The sequence below is a fragment of the Stegostoma tigrinum genome, chromosome 32 (assembly GCF_030684315.1).
Source record: "Stegostoma tigrinum isolate sSteTig4 chromosome 32, sSteTig4.hap1, whole genome shotgun sequence".
NCBI lineage: Eukaryota > Metazoa > Chordata > Chondrichthyes > Orectolobiformes > Stegostomatidae > Stegostoma > Stegostoma tigrinum.
This window is the reverse complement of record NC_081385.1, coordinates 11552051-11576134: the sequence shown is the minus strand read 5'-3', so window position 1 is coordinate 11576134 and position 24084 is coordinate 11552051. Positions and strand designations below refer to the sequence as shown.

Here is a 24084-nt window from a genome sequence, read left to right as displayed (position 1 = left end):
CAGTTCTTACTATCTGACTATTCAATAGAGTTTGGACTTGGGTGCTCTGTTATCAGAAGTGTTGCCCTTTTTTGATGCATCAAATTATTCCTCCATCCATTGTTTTAGATACATGCGTCCATACAGTGGGGCATTATCTGCAAGAAAACCAGAGGATTCTCCGAGTCCAGATCCATATTTATTTCAGAATCAACAATTACCGCGCCACTTATCTCAATGCAGAGTGTAAGTTGGCAACTGTTTTGTAGCACAACAGAATTAATTTAATATTCTTAAGGCCATTTGTGAAAGATTCCTTGGAAATGGAATTCCTCTCTTGTACTTTCTTTAAATTCTTATAGACGTCACAAACATTCTCCCAAAACTTGATACTTGGGTTGCTCCCTGTTACTTCTTGCTCAAGTCAGCACTACAAGTGCATGATCCCCAATGGGAAGTGTCATATACGATATTTAGTCATCAAAGCAGCACTATGCACTTAATCCTACCCTCACCAAAAACTTTTAACACGTGCGATTGCAGTGAGGATCTCTAGAAACTGACAGCAGTCCTCTACCCAATGTGATGAGGCTATTTGAATTTAATGTAAGATGAGTGACCTCTGTTACATGGGTAGCTCTGGTGAAAGTGGGCAGAGGCCGAAAGGTGATTTTGATCAAGAAGGGCCTGGATGGAGTAGATCGAGAGAAACTGTACCTATTGGCAGAAGGATTGAGACCTAGAGGGCACTGACATGAGACCAGGGGCAGAAGGATGTTAAGTGACATGAGGGATAACTTTCTTCTGTTGGTCTCATCTGCAATATGCTTATGAGTGTGACAAAAACAGATTCAATTATATATCTTAAGTATACCTGAGGAGGGAAATTTTGTAGGGCCATGGGGAAAGGAAGGAGAGTGGGCACAGCTGAGTTGCTCTTAGAGAACCAGTTGGATGTGACCTGCCAAAAGGCTTCCATCTTTCTGTAACTGTTCTGATTCCATGTAATGCTGTCTTTGTCCAATAAGGCACAGTGGGGACGATTGAACCCTCCACTCTGAATCTGTCTGGTTTAGCTTCTGAATAATTCCTTTAGCTTTTTTATTTAAAAAAGAATTGTTCAATTGTATTGGCAATAAATGGGGCAATGAAAAGTCAACAACATTGCGTCAGGAGTCACAGCCCAGGTAAATATGGCAGATTTCTTTCCCTTTACAGACGGTGGTGAACCAGATGGATTTTTATGATCAATAATGGTTATTATTCGGATGGATTTCTATTCAGTAAAATCCAGGTTTTACCATGTGCCAAGATGTGATTTGAACCCATGACCCTGGGGTTCTGAATTGCTTGTCAAGTAACATTGCCACCATGCCACCATCTCCAAACAACAGTTTTGCAAAGTGATAGCTGTATTTGCTACTCATTCATCTCTTTGTAGCGAGTTCTCAATCTCTGAGGTGGTGTGAGAAAACTGTCCTTACTTGAGACCCTCACCCAGAAGGACATTTAATCAGTGATACGCTTGTCTGTTGACCAATCGGTTGTAAGGTAACAGGTTGCTTCATTTAGCGATGGGGAGAAAATGTATTTGGTTGTTAGGAAGCTAGATATACAATTATGCCTCCTGGGCATGTTTGTTCTGTTCTGTTGTGTGACCAGTTCGTCCAGTGCTTGGCATCAGAAATTAAAATCGCTTTGAAAGGTAACTGAGGAACTTGGAAATTGGTGTATTCTTCATTCCGATCTCCTGACGAGAATTCATGAGTTGTAAAGCAAACATGTTTCATGGTAGGGAGGGAGCTTTTTTCGATGGCTCATAGGAATTGACAAGGGGTCACCTTTTCAGTTGGGGCTGAAACTTCAATTGTATCTGCTTGTTTTAGATTGTGTTGCGTTCAGTAGAAACCAGCCAATTTTTTTTTTGTTTCACCCTTTTTTTTACAAGCAGCTTTGTGGTTGTCTTCCCTCTTTCTTTGTTTCATTAACTCAGAATTAAACAAACCTTTCCTTTGGTTCAGCTGTCTCAGCATTAATTTGAGAAATAATTCTAATTTAGAAACAACTACAGCTAATATTCAATATCCGTAGGGAGAGAAACAGAACATGTCAAGTGGAAAACTATTCATAAATACTGATTCATGCTACATAAACTGAGGGAATTTCCTATCGCACAAAGTGGCCCAGTCTGAAATACAGACTGGCGAAATTGAGGATTTTTCTTAGAGCTAAGAAACTTGAAAAGGAAATAAATCATGAGAAGTCAGGGCAGAGTAATCTAGAGAAGCTGCTCTCACTTGTGATAGAGGTAGCAAGTAAAGGGGAATAAATTTAAAGGAACTGGCGATTTAGGGTTAGGAAGAAGTAAAAATGATAGAAAAGAAAACATTTTTTCATACGAATAGTGAGGCTGTAGGATGCACTGCCTAACAGAGGCAGGTTGAACCGAAGCATTGAAAAGTTCTGATGCAGGGTCGCTGGACCCACAATGTTGACTTGCTTTCTGCCCAGATCCTTCCAGACCTGCCGAGTTTTTTTTCCAATTTTTGATTTTCAGCATCTGCAGTTCTTAGTTTTATTTCAGCGCAGCCAGGATGAGCCAATGGCCTTCTCGGCTATATAATTGCCACTGGTGAAGTTACACTTTAGAGAAGTAGTCGAGGGGTTGTTGAGGCCTGAGAGTAGGTCATCCACTCATTCAGTGGAGCAGTTGGGCTTATTGCATGTTCTCTGGCCACTCAAACTGCATTAGCTTAGCCCTTGGTTTTTCATTTAAAAAAAATGCACAGCTGGAACTAACAAAAGCCAATATAATAGAAGCTGCCTTGACAGGCTGTGTGGCACAGTGATAATGTCCCTACCTCTGAGCCAGGAGACCTGGGTTCAAATCCCACCTGTTCCAGTGGCGTGTAATAATATCCCTGAACAAGTTGACTAGAAAAATCTTAAAACTGCCATGAGTACTAGGTCGATTGTTTTTGGGTTGTTTGAACAATGCCTCAGCTAGCTGTTTTTCAATACATCAGAGTATTAATGCTGTTATATAGCGAGATGTCTCCAGTTTTGTGGCTCTCGGAATACATGGGGAAAGAGCTGTACAACTGAATTGTTGGACAAATGATAGTGTTCCACTTTTCCTGAAGTCTGGGGAAAAAGCCATTAAGGTAGGAATTGGCGATGAATATCCCAAAAGCTTGAGTTGGCAGAAAGATACTATTTGTGTTTGGTGTTCTTGAAGACGTGTCCTGGTTTTATGTTGAATAGCTTCCAATGTTGAAAATTCCAAACCAATATTCCCTTCGTCCTTTGGTACCAATGGAGCAAAGCTGGCTCTGTGTTCATCTGCAGTTGTTTACCCAATGATTAAATCCTATTTGAAAACTTCGGGGAATCTCACTGAGGCCGCAAGTTTTGAAGAGAAAACAAACAATGCAGCCTTCAAAAGACCTTTTATAAACATTGGATTAAAAATAGAATGTCACTTATTCTCTTACTATACACCAGTGGCCCTTATCATGGATTTTTTTTTCCCTTAAATGATGGGAAAAGGTTATTGTTTTCCACTCTTTCTGCAGGAATACATGACCGGACAGAATCTAGGGTGATTTCCACACAGCACAACTCTTCACCCCCACAAACTCCTCCAAAAGTGCTAATTTAAAATGAAAATCTGACTCAGCTGTAGTAAGAGCAGACTTCAATAATGTCAACCTTTAAAAAAAGTAGGTTCAGACTCTGCCTGGCCATTGGCATTGTCTGAGATGGGTAATGGATCGCTGCTGCTGAAACTCCCAACTTGTTCCATTGGAATTCACCACCCAAATTTTATCATTTTTACATTTGACTCCATCCAGGTATGCCCAGTTGCCATTTTTCATTAGCAAGTTGCTTTGTAGGCACTTAATTAACCTTGATGCTGAAGAACCCTTTCCGATGCAAAAACAGAAGTTGCTGGAAAAACTCAGCAGGTCTGGCAGCATCTGTGAAGGAGAAAACAGTTAACGTTTTGGGTCCAGTGACCCTTCCTCAGAGCCTCTTTTGATACTTGGTTACCATGGTGTGTTGACTTTATTTAAGGGATCCTGTCTTCAGTAGCTCCTCGTCTTTATTACCAAATCTACAATACATCTAAACCCATCACCTCTACCACTTAGCAGATGAACTTGAACACCACTGCCGTATGTTCCCTTCCAGATCACGTGCATCTGACTGGGAAGTATTTCACTAATTTCTTCGCTGTCACTGAGCCAGACTCCTGGAACTCTCTTAGCTTTGCTGTGGGCCTGCGGAGGTTCAAGAAGGAATTTCATCACCACCTTTTACAAGGGCAATAAATGCTGCCCTAACCAGTATCTTCCACATGCTGTTCCTCTACATTGGGGAAACCAAGCGGAGGCTTGGGGACCGCTTTGCAGAACACCTCCACTCAGTTCGCAACAAACTACTGCACCTCCCAGTCGCAAACCATTTCCACTCCCCCTCCCATTCTTTAGATGACATGTCCATCATGGGCCTCCTGCACTGCCACAATGATGCCACCCGAAGGTTGCAGGAACAGCAACTCATATTCCGCCTGGGAACCCTGCAGCCATATGGTATCAATGTGGACTTCACCAGTTTCAAAATCTCCCCTTCCCCTACTGCATCCCTAAACCAGCCCAGTTCGTCCCCTCCCCCCACTGCACCACACAACCAGCCCAGCTGTTCCCCCCCACCCACTGCATCCCAAAACCAGTCCAACCTGTCTCTGCCTCCCTAACCGGTTCTTCCTCTCACCCATCCCTTCCTCCCACCCCAAGCCGCACCCCCATCTACCTACTAACCTCATCCCACCTCCTTGACCTGTCCGTCTTCCCTGGACTGACCTATCCCCTCCCTACCTCCCCACCTACACTCTCTCCACCTATCTTCTTTACTCTCCATCTTCGGTCTGCCTCCCCCTCTCTCCCTATTTATTCCAGTTCCCTCTCCCCATCCCCCTCTCTGATGAAGGGTCTAGGCCCGAAACGTCAGCTTTTGCGCTCCTGAGATGCTGCTTGGCCTGCTGTGTTCATCCAGCCTCACATTTTATTATCTTGGAATTCTCCAGCATCTGCAGTTCCCATTATCTCCAAGTAACAGCATGTTGGTTAATGGATTTGTTCCACGCTTTGTGTGTTTTGGGACCACTTGTTCTCCTGTTCTAAAGGAAGTCAAGTCATTTCCGTGGTGACTTCATTGTAGCAAGTAAGTTAGAAATTAATTGTCCTGTTGTACTGCAATCCCACTGCTGGATGTAAATTTCCCATTCAGCCAAACTTGTTTCACTTTAAGGCAGTAGTTAGCCTTTTTCCTGAAACACTTCTCAGTTCAATAGTTTCTGATTAATGTTTGTATTACCAATAGGTGAAGATGTTACTTCTCAGTCCTTTCAAGCCTCCTGTTCTCCACACATGAGAAGATTTTAAATTCACTCCCTTTATAAGTGATGGGTGGTCGTCAAATGGTGGGATGCAGGTTGGCATCTGCTATTCCCTTTGTTGTCAAATTGCTGTTCTTGTCTTGTCCTTGCTCATGATCTCATCTTCACGCTTGAGCTGTAAGAGATCTGATGGTAGTGAATGCATTTGTGAGCGAATCATTGCAGAGATAGTGAACATTTGAAGGCTTGTCATTGACATTGCAGCCTGTTTCAATTTGAGCTGGCGGAGGGCTGACATCCGATTGCGGTCAAGTCTTGAGTACCTGTGGATGAGGTAAGCTCATGATAAAAGGAACTTGAAACCTTTTGTAACTTAAAAATACTGGGATAACGTCTGCAATTTCTCATTTCTACACACTTCACTTTCTACATATTACAGTTAATGCATTTGTACTTCTTCAATTGTTCTATTTTTGCCCTTCGCTCTTCCTCTTTTTTGGTTGTATCATGATCTTTATAAATGATTTTAGACCTGTTGCCGAGTGATGCAATCTGATGGTGGGTTGAGAAAGAGGAGTAACTGCTGTTAGTTATTGCACTTTTTTGGACCAAGTGGGTCCCTCTGTGTTTGACTTAGCCTTCTCTCTTTTTCCACTCCTCTTTTTGATCATAACAGGGTTTTTGATTTTAAAAGAGTCACACTTGCTCATTCTGTAATTGGTGAGCTGTATGGCCACTGTGATCCGAAAATAACCAGCACACATGTTCTTGACGTTGTTGAAGAGGCCAATCCAACTAAAACAGGGGTTTGTGTATTTCAAGAGGGAGCTTGATTTAGTCTATGTATGCAAAGTTTCTCACAGCACATGTGACTTTTCAGCTTAATTTTCAGCCACCAATTGTTGAAACTCAAGGGCTTGTCATAATGCATTGCTAATAAATCAGGAGGTAGGTGGTAGATTCCTGGAGTGCTTATTACCTCTGTGTCTTCAGAGCTGACTCCTCTATTTCAGTCAGGTGGAGCATGTAATAGTGCAAATACGTAATAGTAATAGTGCAAATAAGGGCAGTCTGTTTCTTTTATAAATATGGTCAACATTTGTTGCCTGTCCCTAGTTGCCCTCTTGAGAAGTTGGGGGTGAGCTGCCGCCTTGAACTGCTGCTGTCCAAATACTGTGTAGGTAGAACCACAATTCCCTTAAGGAGGGAATTCCTGGAGATTGATCCAGTGACAGTGAAAAATGCACATGACAAACTTCCATCTTATTCCATTCTAATGGCAGAAAATAATTTACCCACAGCGAAACTCACCGTATTTCATGAGTCGCATTTTTGTTAATTTCAACTGCCCTTCCATTCCAAAAGCAAAATGATTCCGTGCAATAGGAACGTTGCAGCCTGTAGCGTATTGGACACTGTAGGCAGTGCAGTGTTGGGAGATCAGTGAATGTGTCTGGAGTAATTTGTCAACATCTTTGTGTGATATGTTGTTGAAACACATTTTTCCCCCCCTGGTTTCTCAGGTTGCTGAGCTTGTACCTCATGACAGCTCGCGACTGTAATGAATTGAAACTGACGAACAGGCTTGTCCCTTGCCCCACGTGAGTCAAGAATTTTGGGTAATGCTGGAAAAAATACACACTGACAAAGCTCTTGCCAAAAATCAGCACCTGTTTCTTGTGCATGAATTGTTTCCCCCTTTAAAACTGGGCATTCTTGCATCTGTCCTGACGAGTGCAAGATGGGGCACCTTGGCATGTCTTTTTTCCCAGCAGACCTGTACGGGCAACTTATTGATCCATTCAGGAATGGAATCTGTTTGTCACCTTGGCACTATTTGGAATAGTATGCATTGTGTGGAGGGTGTTGTGGTTTCATTGCAATTCATTAAAATTCTATCGTTTACAGTCCAAGCTGTGCATTCACTTCCTCTCCTTTTTACTCTACCATGGGTCAGGCTCTTCACAAATGCAGAGTCAAAAACCTGCTTTACATAGCACTGTGATAACCAAGTGTAGAACTGGATGAACACATCAGGCCAAGCAGCATTGGAGGAGTTGGAAGGCTGACATTTCGAAGAAGTGTGTTTATTTGCAAACAAAATTTGCTGTGTGTTTCTTGCACTGAGCTATTTTGGACACTTGTTAACTTTCTTCTCTACTTCTCTCCCAGTTTTTTTTAAACAGCCTTCTGTGTTTGTCCTATTGTTGTCACTGCTGTGATTCCTTGTTTGCTTAAAACAACTGATCAGTTTTACACCAGGACTGGTAACATAAAATTAGAGAAGATTCTGTTTGTGCGGGCATGTGACAAGATTACTCGGTGGACAGGTTTGTTATCAAGGTTCACCGACTGTTTTTCCAGAAAAGCACAGCTGTTACTCCCTCCTCTACATTGGGGAAACCAAGCGGAGGCTTGGGGACTGCTTTGCAGAACACCTCCGTTCGGTTCGCAATAAACAACTGCACCTCCCAGTCGCAAACCATTTCCACTCCCCCTCCCATTCTTTAGATGACATGTCCATCATGGGCCTCCTGCAGTGCCACAATGATGCCACCCGAAGGTTTCAGGAACAGCAACTCATATTCCGCTTGGGAACCCTGCAGCCCAATGGTATCAATGTGGACATCACCAGCTTCAAAATCTCCCCTTCCCCCACCGCATCCCAAAACCAGCCCAGTTCGTCCACTCCCCCAACTGCATCACACAACCAGCCCAGCTCATCCCGTCCTCCCACTGCATCCCAAAACCAGCCCAGCCTATCTCTGCCTCCCTAACCTGTTCTTCCTCTCACCCATCCCTTCCTCCCACCCCAAGCTGCACCTCCATCTCCTACCTACTGACCTCATCCCATCTCCTTGACCTGCCCGTCTTCCCTGGACTGACCTATCCCCTCCCTACCTCCCCACCTATACTCTCCTCTCCACCTATCTTCTTTTCTCTCCATCTCCAGTCTGCCTCCCCCTCTCTCCCTATTTATTCCAGAATCCTCACCCCATCCCCCTCTCTGATGAAGGGTCTAGGCCTGAAACGTCAGCGCTTGTGCTCCTGAGATGCTGCTTGGCCTGCTGTGTTCATCCAGCTTCACACTTTATTATCTTAGACTGTGTGCAATGTCTGGTGGTCACATGCTCTACATCCTGGTTACTTGCGCATTTGCATCCTGTCTCTTCGTGAAACCGCTGCTGTTAGTTCTCACATTTCTTTCTGTCATTTTTATTTTGTGTTGTCATTTCTTAACTTGGCAATTTTGCTCATTCGTTTTTCTTTTCAGGGTTATAAGTCATCATATCTCATTGGCCCCAATACTAACAATCAGTAACAATCGAATTATGAAAGTATGATAGCCCAAAGGGAGCAAGGCATGGAAGTGATTAATAAATTGGCCCTGTGTAAGAGATTAAAAAGAGAATGGGGTAGAGTTTAGAAAAATCTGGTGATGGTGAAACGCCTTTCCAATTTGGAAGATGTAATGGGAATATCTGGATTATTTTGTGCCTTCTCATCATGAGTCAGTGTGTTCTTAGTTTCCTCTTGAGGAGAACAGATTTAGAACCTAATCTGTAAGAAAATTTTAAAAATGATTTTTGTAAGTTAACAAGTATGTTTGTGGAACAGGTTGTAGCAGATGCTAGAACAATGTATTTCCTTTCTTGGATGCCTCCGGTAGAGAATGAAGGCATATCTGAAATGATATCATCATTGAACAAAGGAAGGTGTGATGATTCACTAAATATAAGTAGGTAGAAAACCTGGTGCCAGAGTTATCTCTCCCACAATATCCAGGTGAGAAGATCAGCTTACCAAGCCGGTTACAAGCTCACCTCCATTACTGTGGATCTGCGGGTCATGGCTAATCATAGCATGGGAAATCATAGCGTTCGATGATTGCTTGCTTCATGGTCACCAAAACAGAGAGGAGCTTCCAATTCCAAGTTTATTAACTGAATTAATGAGTGCAGCTCCAACAACATATGAGAAACTTAACATCATACAGGACTGAGCAATGGGCTAGGTTGCACGCTACCCCCCCCCCCCCACCGCCAATCCATCAGCTTCAATATTTGATCACTCTACCACCATTAGACCAGTAGCAGTTGTGCATACCATCTAGAATTTTGTGTGAAATGAACTCCGGCTTCTTCAAGAACACCTTCCAAACCTGTGACCCCTGACCTCTGCAATGTTGAAGGACGAGGGCAGCAGATATATGAAGCACCACTAACCTGCAAGTTCCGCTCCAAGCTACCTGCTGTCCTGACTTGGAAATATGCCATCTTTCCTTCAGCGGCGCTGGATCAAAATCTGAGAATTCTCTCTCCAAGGGCATTGTGGGTCAATCTACAGCAGTTCAAGAAGGCAACTCCTCACCACCTTCTCCAGGGCAACAAACGCTGACCCAGCCAGCAGCACCTGTGTCCCACAGGAGGATTGAAAAAGAAGTCATGCACTGTTCTGACTCAAACAGAATTGTACTTCACTGCTGCTCACCTAAAATCCTGGAACTCTGTTCCTAGCAGCGTGATGTTGTATCTGTCTACCTGTTCCCTACATGTGCTACAATTCATCAAGAAGATGGCTCACTGCCATCTCCTTGAGGGCAATTAGAGATGGACAATAAATGCTGGCCTATCCAGAGATGTCCATGCTCGTGAGCAAATTTTAAGAAGAAATGAATGGACACAGCTGCTGTCGTGGGATTTGAATCTGTACCCAGAGCTGGAGCCCACTGCACCACCCTGTAATTTTTGTTGTAATTGTTGAATGTTGAGACCAGTGGTTCAGAACAAGTCTAAGCAAGTTTTTCCCAAGGTATCAAGGTCATCATTTATTGCAATCATTTGATTATCCCAGAACTTCCAAGGTACTGGGTAATTTGAGAGCCAGCGGTTATTAGAAAGGGATGATGTAGGTGAAATATGCCGGTAAATGGAAGGTCAGAAGGATTTTCTTTTCAATGATAATGCAAACTTGAATAAAGAGTGAGATGTAGATGGAGAGTGAGAAATTGTAGCCTCATTGTGGTGTGTGTGGCACAGGAATTTGGATGTCTGCTGTACTACAGTGCTAAATACAGACTCCACATGAAATTAAATTCCAATTAAAGATTTGCATTAATCTAGCAATCGTTTCAATTTTTTTAAAATGCTTTGTAGCTAATGAAGCACTTTTGAAGTGAACTCACTGCTGGAATGTAGAATGCAGCATAAGAGGTTTTTGAGGTGGTCTAAAAATCAAATTGTAATTTGATTTATTACTGTCATATGCACGAGGTACAGTGGAAAGTATTGTGTTATGTGCGCTACAGGCAGATCGGACTATACAAGTGCAACAGGGTAACAGAACAGAGTGCAGGATACAATGTTACAGCTGCTGAGAAGATGCAGGGAGGGATCAACATTTAATGTTTGAAGAGGTCCATTCAAAAGTCTGGTAACAGCAAGGAATCATCTGTGCCTGCAAGCTTTTTTATATCTTCTGCCTGATGGAAGAGAGCATGACTGGACTGGGAGGGGTCTTTGGTTATGTTGGTTCCTTTCCTGAGGCAGTGGGAAGTATTGATGAGGTCAGTGGATGGGAGAATAGTTTGTGAGATGGACTGGGCTGCATGCACAACTCTCTGAAAGGAAAACTACAGTCTTGGAAAGAGCAGTTGCCATACCAACTGGTGAGAAGCTCTTGCACTCCTGTTCAACAAGTCTGTTTTTGCTATTTTTCACGTCTAGTTAAATATTAAAAGATGTAATGCCACTACTGGTATGAACAGCTGACAACTTGTGTTGGCAAATCATGCATTTTTATCGATGACAGAGTTAAAATCTAATTAAGACATGTCTTGTGGTTGGTTCTTTTATCCATTTTCTTTCTTAAATGCACCTATAGCCAGGTCTAAAAGCACCTCGCTGAACTGTATTACTTTGAAGTGCTTGAGTGCATATTGAATATGGTAATTGGGAGGTCATGTTGCAGCTGTACAGAACATTGGCTAGGCCACTTTTGGAGTACTGTTCATTCCTGGTCTTCCTCCTATAGGAGAGATGCTGCGAAACCTGAAAGGGCTGAGAAAAGAACTACAAAGGTGTTGCCAGGTTTGGACTGTTTGAGATAATAGGGAGAGGCTGAATAGACTTGAGGCTATTTTCTCCAGAGTGTCAGAAGCTGAGGGGTGACCTTTATAAGAGGCTTATAAAATCCTGAGGGGCTTGGATACGGTGAATAGTCAAGGTTGTTTCCCCCCCAGGATAGGGGAGTCCAAAACTAGAGGGCACAGGTTTGACGTGAGAGGGGTAGGATCTAAAAGGGACCTGAGGGGCAGCTTAATCATGCAGAGGGTGGTGTGTGTATGGATTGAGCTGCCAGAGGAAGTGGTGGAGGCTGTTACAATTACAGCATTTAAAAGGTATCTGGATGGATGCATGAATAGGAAGGCTTCACAGGGCTACCGGCCAAATGCTGGAAAATGGGACTAGATTTTTGTCGGTTATCTGGTCAGCATGGACAGCTTGGTGTGAATGTCTGTTTCCATGCTGTACATCTGTGACCCTGAATTGCAGAATATGGCATCCAATTTGTGCACAATAATTTTCGTTGAGCTGCCAGTCCCACCCAGTAGATCTGTTTTTAGGAGTTGCCGGTAGGGGATGATTCGATGTGAAGTCCACCTCTGGAACCCATGCTCTGTTATTTTCCAAGTGTATCTTTTTTGATGTTTGCTTGAATCCCTGAAACAGGCAAGTCCAATTCCTGTTTAATGCTCCATTCCAAATGGCAGTATTTCTGACTTAATGCAGCTCTTTCTCCATATCGCAGCCTGGGTGATGCTGGTTTCTCAAGACACTCAGATGATTGGTGAAAGTTGCTAAGTTCACTTTTTGCCTGCAGGAGGCAGGGAGCCACTGTTTTGACCACAGAGACGATAAAGGGGTGATGAGCTCCGCCCACCAACCAAGAAAATCCCCTCTCCCAATAAGATTGCTGCTTTCACCAGTCTTGGTATGTCTTGACATTGGTGGGTGAGGAGGGAGTTGTGGTGAAGATCATTCAGGGTTCCTGGTCTGGCTATTGAGAGTAACTGTCTGGTTTCACATTGCAGCGTTCCAGTCTCCCTCTGTGAGAACTTACTGATCTCAACATTGAATATACAACTGTTCTCAAAGCATGAACTCCTTTTTTTCCCCAGGTAGAAAGATGGGGTCCAGTTTTTAAGATCTAGTTACTGTTGTTTCACCCTGAAATGTGTTTTTTACATTCGCTGTGTTATGTAGCTGCATTTATTTAAGGAGAAATATCCAGGTTCAAAGTTTGATGCTCTACAGGTTGTGAATGTGACTGAGAGGTTGTTCTTGCATCTGGATCCCTGTCTTTGCAAGCACCATCTTGGCTTATTCACTTAGTTGTAACCTCCTGTGGGTGACATGGATTTTCTACGTTTACTTTTTTTTTGCTTGGTATATGTCTGCAAGAACTGCAAGCTGTGATGGAGAGGTTGGGGTCACTTGCCCCTTTTAAGCTGCTCTGATCCAAATATGTAGAATCACAGAATACCCTACGGTGCAGATAGAAGCCATTCAGCCCAGTGACTCAGCACCACCCCCTCCCCACACCCCACTGCCCAGCTTGAGATACGAGGCTCCTGTCAACTTTTTAAACTTAATCGTTGCATTTGTTCACTTCTGCTTCATCGTGGGATATGGGAGTTGCTGGTGTTCTGCATTCCCTAGTTGCCTTTTTAGAAGAAGTAGTGAGCTGCACCCTTGTGCCACCGCAGTCCCTGTGGTATATGTCTCTGTGTGCCCATGGTGGAGGGCAGGGTATGATGTTTAAGTTGGCAGTGTACCAACTTGAAAGAACAGCCAAAGCTAAGATGGAGGTTGCGGTTTTAAATGGCAACTCGGCAACTATTGATGAACTTTTACCCCGACTCCACAATGAGTAATTTTTTTTTTCTTTTTTACATTTTGCTTCCCCACCTGCTTTTTGATTCTGAGAATAACTGCTTTGTACTTTTTCAAACCGGGGAGAGGGTTGGTGATGAGCACGTTGACCGCAAAAGAAAAATTACCGTACATGGTTTTGTTGACACAGAATGACCACGAAAGGTTATCGTATTTGTGAGATGACTGACGTTTCCTGTTTGTTTGGTGAGAGCTGACGTCTTCGTTATCTGTAGTGTAGGGAATGTGTAGTTGTCAGTCTGGAACTGACTGACAGTGGATTCGCTTGCTGCCTGAATCGGTTTCTGTCTGGTTTCCATGTGGGAGGTGAGTTGGCCTGTGTGTAAAGCCTGAAGCATGGTAGTAATGTAGCCACCACGCTCTGGACCTTTCCAGGGATCGAGTGGAATGCTGCATCAGTGCAGAAGGGAGGAGGACGCAAACTAAACTTGCCGTCCCCCATTCTCCCAGAGAGGGGGAGGCAGTGAAGGTACGCCCTGCCCAAGCCCAGGACTGTTTTCATCTTTATCTTGTGGTTAAATCACCATAGTCCTCCAGATAACAGGGCTGCTCCCTCATTAGAGAGTGTCATCTGATGGTTTAACTGGAGGTTTACCACACTTTGGGCAAGGGGAGAGGTTGTGGAGGAGAGTTGTAATCATGGTAATCTCTAGCCGGTGTGGGAAATGAACCCATGCTGTTAGCATCCCATTATGGCTGTCCAGCCAACTGAGCTAACTAACCCCCCTCCCAGCATCTTTGTACATATGAGTTGGGCTGAAGGCTCTTCCCTACTCAGATACAGGAGGCGGTGACCATCCACTGGACAATTCTAGTCACTGCCCTGTAGGAAAGATGTGACGACACCAGAGGAGATGTACGAGGATGTGGGTGGCGTGGTGACCCAGCGGTTTCTGCAGCTGCCTCATAGTGCCAGGGACCCACATTCGATGCCAGCCCCAGCAGGTTGCGTCCGTGTGGAGCTTGCACCTTCTCCCAATGTCTTTGTTGGTTTCCGCCAGGTACTCGGTTTCCTCCCACAGTCCGAAGGGGTAGGGGTGGGGGTGAGGGTGGATTTGCCCGTGGAGTGAATTTGTTTGATTTGCACAGTGACACAGAACATGTGAGTCAAATATAATGGAAAGGGCATGCAGTCTTCACACTATGCCCGTGTTATCTGTGAAAACACCAGCAATGTGATTATAGACTGTTGCTGCAAGATAGAACTGAACCTAACTGCTTTGACCCATATTCAGGTGAACAGCATTTGTTGTCTTACGGAGTTTTTTGGATGTCCTCACAGTCAGTGAATTATTTCTGAAGGGCAGTCGCACTAACAACTCCATGTTTAAAGAACCTGAGGAATCTGTGGTGGGGTTGATTTTTTTTTTAAACTGACCTGGTTGACAGGGAGAGAGAGAGATAGTGGGAACTTCAGATGCTGGAGAACCCGGGATAACAAAGTGTGGAACTGGACGAACACAGTAGGCCAAGCAGCATCTCAGGAGCAGGAAAGCTGATGTTTCGGGCCCAGACCCTTCTTCAGGAAAAAAAGGGACATGGTTGACAGGGAGTCCTTGGTTGAGGAAGAAGGTGGACATTTTGGAAGGCACCACTTGCAGAGCCAGCACAGATGATATGGAGAAACTAGGCAAATAGGATAGTCTGTACAGGAATCTGGGAGTGAGGATATATAGTCAAGGTAATTTGTGCGTGTCGTGGGGTTGGGGGGTGCGGTGGGTGGGGATTTGTAGTGGATAATGGTGGCCAGCCTATCCCTAGAAAAGGAAATGGATGCTGAGGAAAAGAGGGATCTGAGATGGACCAGGTGAAGGTGAGAGCGGATGAAAATTGGAGGCTGAAGGCAGGGGAAGTGCTTCCTAATTGGCAATGTACAGAGACCATTGGGCGAATGCTGAGAGCTTACAGAAATAGGATAGGGGCAAGGCCACAAAAGCATTTAAAACTCAGGATGTGAACTTTCATCTTGGCACGGTCGGACTGGCAGCAGTGTGGGTTGTCGGGCGTGGGGATAGTCAGTGAACAGGACGTGACATGAGTGAGTCGATTCAGGTTTGAAGTGTGGAAAATGAGAGACTTGTCGGAAGCACTGAAATAGTCAAATCTAAAAGTGAGAGAGGTTGTGATGAAGTTTTTTGATAGCTGCCGAGTTGGGGTGTGTGTAGAGCCTGAGGTGGAAGTCCCCAGTCATGTTTGCTCGAGCTGATTGGAAAATCTTCTCCGAGTCAGAACGTGCTGAGATATTATCAATGATCAGGGAGCATAATGGAGTCAGTGACAACCAATCAATCAAAGTTTGTAACGGGGGCTGAAGACATCTGCTTGAGTCTTTTCCCAGATAACAAGGTGTGGGGCTGGATGAACGCAGCAGGCCAGGCAGCATCAGAGGAGCAGGGAGGCTGACGTTTTGGGCCTAGACCGTTCAGAAGAAGACCCTTTCTCACTCTCTCTTTTTCCCTATCTCTCTCTCCTTTTGTCGGAGGAAATTTCTACTCTTCTCCCCACACATGCCCCCCCCCCCCCCCCCCCCTCAACCCGCCAAAATATTGGGAGAGGTGGTGAGAGAAATCCCACACGGTGTTTCAGTGGGAAGAGGAAAGCTGTGGAACTCGGTATTGTAGTGTACACGTGCAACCTGCCATGCTCCCAGTTGATGCTGTCGTGGGGCATTGTGTAAATGAGAAACAGGAAGGGGCCGAGCTTAAATCCTCTTGGGTCGGAGAGGTAGAAATGGGGTTGGGCCTCAAAAATAATCATGTAGATGAGAAGCTTTTAGAAGTGATTTTTCTAGTTATAACTTGTTAAATACATTTGGTCCTAGGATGTCTGTGTTAGTCCCAGAGACCTAGGGGTTGACAGCACATCCCTTTGGCCCACTGAGTCTGTGCCAGTCAAAAACCACCATCTAACTGTTCCATTTCTCTTGGCCTAAAGCCTTGGAATTGTCAGTGCACATCTAAATACTGAAAAATGTTATGCAAGTTTCTTCCTAGTGAGTTCCAGATTCTTGTCCTCTGGCTGAGAGTGTTTTCCTCACATCTCCTCTAAACCTTCTGCCCCTTACCTTCAATCTACGTGCCCTGCCCTGGACAGCGGTCCTTCTGTCAAGGGGAGACAGTTTCTCCCTGTCTACACCCCCTCATTAATATTATACAACTCAGTCGTCATGTTCCCCCTCAGCCACCTCTGCTCTGAGGGAAACCACTCTAGTTGGTCCATTCTCTGTTTGTAAATAGAACCCCCCCCCCCCCCCCCCCCAAACCAAATGGTAATGTTCTCCCTTGTAGAACCACTGCCAGTGCCACTGACAGAGATATAGAATCATAAAAACCCTTTACGCAGGTGGGGGCTGTTCAGCTCACCATGCCCATATGCAGATCCAACCCTCCCTCCACCTTCTCCCCATACCCTGCATTTTAGCATGGCCAATGCACATAACCTGGACACTACAGATAATGTAGCACGGCCAGTCCACCCTAACCTGCACATCTCTGGACTGTGGGAGGAAACTGGAGCACCTGGTAGACACAGGGAGATTGTCAGTCTGTGTGGAGTTTGCCCAGTCACCCAAGGGTGGACTTGAACCCAGGTGCCAGGCGCTGTGAAGCAACAGTATTTACCACTGAGCTACTGTTCCCATCCAGGATTGATGAGACCGACACGGACATGAGTGTTAGTGCAGAGTCTGTACTTGATTTCCTAAAATGCCTTCCCAAAGAAGCTGCCCCGCTCCAGGTTGCTTAGACTGTATGGGTTGGGGACGGTTGTTGTCAGAATTGAGAGGAATTTGAGGTAGCTGATTAAATGTGCCACCCACAAACTGGGAGTAGGTTCATTCAGTGTGACACTGGCGTCGTAAAAGTTGACAGGATCCTGATAACGAAAGTGACTGTGTGTTTACATCAGAGTTCATTCCTACTATTTATTGTGCTTTTTCATTCCCCCTCCTTGATTTACAGTGATCAGATCTGATGCAGAATCTGAAGTGGACGTTGTCAGCATGGCAAGTCACGATGGGGACCCTAGTGTCAACTTGCTTGTGTGTCTCACTAGTAACCATCTGGTTACCTCTGGTTACCAGGAATGGATTCGCCAAGGCCTTGAAGATTGAGAGCTTAGGGTGGGACCCTGGGTTGGACAATAAGGAGCCACATGCGAACGAAGCTACCCGAGGCAGGACCCAGCTGCCAGAAGCAGGAAGTGGCACCTTGACATGGGCCGTGTACCTGACCCCTGCAGTGGAAGCGAGTGGCCAGGACGCGGGGTCATTGGGCGAACTTGCAGACGAGCTGGCCCAGGCCATGGGTCTTGAGAACCGGGGTCAGATCGGGGAGCTGTCCGGCCACTACCTCTTTGCTCTCCCGCTGCATGGACGAAGCCGCCGGGATCTCAAGGAGACTGAGAGGATTCGGAAATCCATTGAGGCAGCGTTTGCTGGGCATCATCGTGTCCGCTGGCATGCTGAGCAGAAACTGCTGAAACGCTCAAAGCGCAGCTTGCATTTCAATGACCCACAGTACCCTCTCCAGTGGCATCTGGTAAGTGATATTTTTACACTTGCAGTGTCTGAGCCCAATATAATTCAGTCTGTGAACATATCCAGCGATGTATAATGGATCCCTCTGGACAGTGAGGCCACCGCTTTGTTGTTGTCTTTGATAAAATCATGAAAGAGCATCTCGATCTCAGTTTTTTTTCTTTTTTGTTATTATTGGATGTGTCGGTGGAGACGTTTCTCTCCATCCCTAATTACCACTGAACTCGGACTTTTTCAGAGGGCATTTGCTGGGTCTGACCTGTTGGTGTGACAGGAACCCATCGATGATGGTGATGGGACCTTGCTTGTAAAGTATGAGAGTGTGACTATGTCAAGCTGTTGTTGAGTCATCTGTGAGGTAACTTCCTCACTTTGTTTCTTCTTTGGAACCACCTCCCAGATGTTATGGGACAGATATTAAACTGGAGAGGGTTCGGTAAAGATTTACCAGGACTTGAGGGTTTGAGTTACAGGGAGAGGCTGGGACTTTCTACACTCGACCGTAGGAGGTTAAGGGGCTGAGCTTACAGAGTTTATAAAATCATGAAGGGCACAGATAAAGCGCAACAGCAAAAGGGCTTTTTCATAGGGTGGGGTGTTAAAGACTAGGGGGCATATGTTTTCAGGTGAGAAGAGGAAGATTTTTTAACAAGGACCCAAGAAGCTGCTACTTTTTACAGCGTGGTTTGTGTGCCAAATGAACTGCTAGAGGAAGTGGTGGATGCAGAAAGACAATTGGATAAGTACGTGAATAGGAAAGGTTTGGCAGGATGTGTGCTAAATGCAGGCAAGTGGGCCGAGTTTAGTTTGGGAACATGGTCAACGTGGACGAGGTGGACCGAAGGGTCTGTTTCTATGCTGTATGATAGTTAGTCAGGAGGATTTTGCAAGTGTCAACAGAGAGCTGTTCTTGCTGGCACCTTGGTCAATATTGGATGGCCCATCTGGTTTCATTCTTAGTTTTTACACCTTTTATCGTAGCTTGATACAACCAAGTGGCTCATTAGGTCACTTCAGAGGGCAATTAAGAGTCAACACATTGCTGTAGGTCTGGAGTCACATGCAGGCCAGACTAGTAAGGATGGAAGATTTCCCTCCCTAAAGAATGTGTGCATGAACCAGATGGGTTTTTACAACATGTGACAATAGTTTTATTTTTGGGGGACCAGCTTCTAATTCCAGATTTAGTAACTGAGTTTAAATGCCACCGTTGGCCACAGTGGAATATGAAACAACATCCCCAAAGCAGTGACCTGGTGGTCTGAATTACAAACCCAGTGACCTGGCCACCATTCACAAGCTTACCAATAGCATTCTGATTCTTGGCTAGGCTGTAGGTGTGCCAGGGGCAGCAATTCTCTGGCCTCTGGTCCAAATGTCTGTCTTTCCAGTGTGAGCACATGGTATTAGGTTGTATCTAACAGTGATGTTATCTTAACCCAAGCCCAGTTCTGCCATTTTCTGTTCATCTTGGCAGCAGGGGCACTGACATTTGCTGGTGCCTCTCACGTCTCTTCATTGTAACCTCTTCCCACTATTCTGCTCCCCCACACACATGCCCCCAGCCAAATCTAACACCACCATCCCAGATAGAAGGTTAATGTCTCCAACCCCAAACTAGAGGTGGAACGAGAAAGCTCACTCATTGTCTAGCTCTGTTTCTAAAAAAAAGGGTTGTATTTATCTAGCCCTCCATCAAAATCCCAACATCCCAAATTGCTTCATGGGCACCGAAGTACTTTTCGCTGTGTCACTGCTGTCGGTGTGGGGAAAGGGATGAGTTGAATGGTGCACAGTAAGCTCCCACTAATGGCCACTATCTGTTTTATTGCTGTTGAGTTGAACAATGACTATTGACAACAGGAAGCTGAAGACATTCACTGCTCTTCAGAACCATCATGTGGGATTGTTTGTGCCCATATGAGTGAGGAGATGGGCCTCTGGATTAATGTCCCACCCGAAAGGCTGCACCACTGACCATGTAGCACCCCTTCCTCTGTGCTGTGCTGGAAGCTAGACTTGGTATCATAGTGTGCAGAAGAGGCCCTTTGGCCCATCGAGCCTGTACTGACACATGAGAAACATCTGACTCGCGCTGCAATCCCACTTACCCGCATTTGAACGCACAGCCTCGAGTGGAATGACATGCCCAGTGCTCATCCAGGTACTTTGCGAAGGATGTGAAGCAACTCACTTCTCCCACCCTCCTGGCAGAGTGTTCCAGACCATAACCACCTCCCCTGGGTAAAGGTTTTTCCCTTGCATGCCCCCCACCCCAGACTTCAGCTTAAACCCATGACCCCTCGTGACTGACCCTTCACCTTAGGGGAACAGCTACTCCTCCACTCTGTCCATGCCCCTCCCGACCTTGTACACCTCAATCAGATCCACCCTCATTTCTCTGTTCCAGCAGAAACCAAACAAATTTATCCAACCTTTCCTCATAATTTAAGTGTCTCCATCCGTGGCAACATGCTGGTGAATCTCTTTTGCACTCCCTCTGATGCAGTCACATCCTTCCTACAGTGTGGCGACCAGAACTGTGCGCAGTACTGTAGCTGTGGTGTCCCTGAAGTTCTACACAAGGCCAGCATGCCTTGCCTGCTTTTGTAATCTGTGCCTTGATCTGTAAACGCAAGTGTTCTGCCTACTAACATCCCCCTCCGTCTTCAGAGATCTGTGGACAAGCCCCTTTTGCTCCAAAGAATTCTCAGTGTCGTGCCGGTTTGCTGAATACTTCCTTGTCAAATTACTCCTTCCAAAGTGCGTCACCCCTCTCTTTTCAGGATTGAATGGCGCCCAGCACTTACCTGCCCATTTGACCGACTTGTAGCTGAGGACACTCAGCATCACTATTAACCACCTGACCAATCTTTGTCACCTGCAGAGTTGCTAATCCAATCCCTGACATGGTCATCTATGCTAATTATAGAAATGAGGAGACCAGCACAGACTGCTGTGGTACACCACTGGATGGAAGCTTCCAGTCACTAACTCAGCCTCTGTCTGTGACAACTGAGCCAATTTTGAATCCACTTTCTTGGGTGGATTTGAACCCAGAATTGTCTGACTGAGGCTTCAGATGACCCCCTCAGAAAAGCATTTGCCATTTCTGTGCTGCAGGTTGCCCACAAGCCGATCTCTCTTTTGGCTGTTGTTTTCTGGGAGGGGACTTTGAGCTGGCTCTGTCAGTCGGTCGCTTGTTGATGTGGTTCGTGGGGTGTCTCTCGCCTGAGCGACTCACACTCAGCAGTTCCCACGGTGTTTGCACGTTAAACAGATGATGTTCGCCCTCTTGCAGCATAACCGGAGGAAGGTCGGGATGGATATCAATGTGACAGGAGTGTGGGAACACAACGTGACTGGGGAAGGAGTGACAGTAGTCGTTGTGGATGATGGTGTCGAATACACGGTCCAGGACATACAAGCAAACTATGTAAGTTCTTGGTCACTCGCAGGGGGAGCTGGATAATTATAGGAGAGTAGGCGATCATAGGGCTGTACGGCCAGGCGATGGCAATCTCCAACAAGAGAGAATCTAACCGTCACCCCTTCACGTTTTAGTAGCATCGCCAACACTGAATTCTCCAGAGCCATTGTCCTGGGGGCTACCGTTGACCAGATACTGAACTGAGTGTGGCTACCACAGCAGGCCAGAAGCTGGGAATTCTGCAGCGAGTAACTCCCCTCCTGACTCCCCAAAGCTCGGCCGCCGTCTACATGGCACAAGTCAGGAGTGTGAAGGAATACTCCCCACTTGCCCTGGATGAGTGCAGCCCCAACAGCACTCTGAGCTTGGCACCATCCAGCCCCTGCTTGATTGGCACTCCCTCCCCTACCAATGCATAGGGACAGCAGTGCGTACCATCAACAGGTGCTTAGTGGCTGTTGGACATTACAGCCACAGCATGTGCCCATCCCGCACACTGGTGCTCAACATGTGCAGAGAGTCTTTGTTGTCACCAGCAAAAAGATGATAGTCGCGGGTCACGCAGCACGGGACAACTGCACAAAAGCATTTATAAAGACTGCCACTTGTTTTGTGAGAGGGACGAAGGTCACTGTGCATACTGTACCGGGCACAAACGAGTCGCCGAGATGGCAAGCTTACCGTCCAATGTCCCAACTCCACAGTGAGCTCTGTTTAAACCACCAGGGCCCTCGTCTCATCTTTTGTTCGTTCGCCGTGACCATCTCAGGCTCTGTGGGTAGCACACTTTCCTTGAAGCTGGAAGATTTAGAATTCCAGTTGCACTCTAGAGATGCTCCCTCTGGACAAAAGGGAACCTGAAAAAGAAGGAGAAGCAGCTGTAGCAGCTCTGAGAGTGCCACACTCTTGAAGGAGCTGTCTCCTGATGTAACATTTTCTGACTGAGGGTTTAAGGGTAGACTGATTTTTGGTTGGGAGCCCTTCGGTCTCCTGACCTATGTTTATATCTCGACTAATATCACTAAACCAGGTTACCCTGCCGTAGCCACATGGCTGTTTGATTCCCACTTGGCAACTGAGGCTACGCTTTGTAAAGTCGGTTTCGCTGAAAGCCAAACACTGTTGGATGTCAACAGACCATCAAAGGTGCAATTTTTTTAAAGAAAAGGATGTAATTAATCCAAACGTTAATGACTTTTTTTTGTTGTTCAATTTGACAGTCTCCAGAGGGCAGCTACGACCTGAACTCCAATGATCCAGATCCTATGCCACATCCTGATGAGCACAGTGATAACCATCATGGGACTCGATGTGCTGGGGAAATTGCTGCAGCCCCGAATAATTTCTGTGCTGTTGGCGTGGCATTTGGGAGCCATATCGCAGGTAGCTTGGTGGTTTTGTGTTTGAAAAGAAATAATAAGTGTTTGAGTGATAGATATGACTGCTACTGTCTCAAGCAGATCAGTTCCCCCCAATTTCTTCCTTCCTTCCCTCTGTGAACAAGATGCCCAACTACAGCTGATTCATCCTGCCTTGTGCCTCTGAATCTGGTCCCTCTGAGCTGCATCATCAGAAAAGCCAAAGCAGTGAGTGTGAGAGAGTTAGCTTGACCTTCGCTCTGTGAGCCCTGCCCCACTTCAGTCTGTCCGAGAACCTGGTAGGGATATTATAGAGTTGTTCAGCATGGAAACAGAACCTTCAGGTCCAACTTATCTGTGCCAGCCAGATTGAATAGTGGAGCAGGTATGATGAGCCAGATGACCTACCCTTGGCCACTGTATTTCTATTAAGTGCCAGTAGTGTCAAAGTTTTTGGACACTTTTATATGGGTTTGATTTCAATTACAAGTGAATGCACTTTGAGCTGGTTAAAAATCAGGCCCTTACAAAGAAGGCACCTCCAAATTCCTAAACTTCAACTAAAAAAGGTATTATTAGAAAATACTAAGGCACAGGCCAACTCTTTCCCAGAGAAGGGAAAATGTGAATCCAGCAGAAACCTCCTGGGAAATGGAGAGCATCAAGTTCGTATTACCTAGGGAAATAAGTAGGGTTTACTCTCTCACCCGATCTGCCGATTCAATGCAGATTGGTCTCGGCAATCTTTGGGAAATTGAAGTTTCTGACAACATTCACAGCTTGGGTATCAATACTACAGGTGAACAGAATTGAGTTAATGGCATTGCTCTGACTCCGCCCAGCCAGCTTGCTAACATGAAGAACTGCAGATGCTGGAAGCAAATGCAAACAGAAATCGCTAGAGAAACGCAGCCAGTCAGTGGAGAGAGAAACATTTTGAATCCAGTTCGAAACAACTCACTGGTCTCGATGTGAACTCTGGCTCTCTTTATGGATGCTGCCAGACCTGCTGACTAGTATTTTTTCCAGCAGTTTGTTTTTGTCTGTTTCGTCCAGATCACTTCTTGGTGCACTGTAAGCAGTTGAAGGAATTTGAAACGAGGGGGCTATTACTTGCCTCAAATATTGCTTTGATGAACAATTTCCCCCTCACACACCCAGTACCTTCGCCCGTTGAACTGCACCCTCACTATGGAAGCTGGTTAGTTCCCTTCGTGATTTCTATTGAGCAAAATTACTAATCACTTGGAAAGGTGTGGACCAGAAATGCAGCAAATTGATAATGGTCAAGCGTGCTCGATGTATTCGATTGCGTTTAATGCCGTATCAGAGAGGGCAGAGTGTGGGGGATCTGGATTTTACCCCACAATTAGTTTGATGATGAAATTTGGGTCAAAGGAGCAGTGACTGGATACAAAACTGGC

At 45.6% G+C, this 24084-nt stretch overlaps 1 protein-coding gene across 2 annotated transcripts in view; it reads left to right on the top strand.

Annotated features, from left to right (window-relative positions):
• pcsk7 (proprotein convertase subtilisin/kexin type 7) overlaps positions 1 to 24084 on the top strand; it is a 214694-nt gene that overhangs the window by 2446 nt on the left and 188164 nt on the right. The window contains exons 1-4 of one of the 2 annotated variants that reach the window (XM_048562114.2): positions 13581 to 13641; positions 17295 to 17873; positions 21174 to 21308; positions 22523 to 22685. In XM_048562114.2, coding sequence (XP_048418071.2) covers positions 17307 to 17873; positions 21174 to 21308; positions 22523 to 22685 — 865 coding nt within the window. In that variant the 5' untranslated portion in view covers positions 13581 to 13641; positions 17295 to 17306. Of the gene's footprint in view, positions 1 to 13580; positions 13642 to 17294; positions 17874 to 21173; positions 21309 to 22522; positions 22686 to 24084 lie in introns of those variants that run through there. The other variant, XM_048562113.2, reaches the window with a different exon arrangement.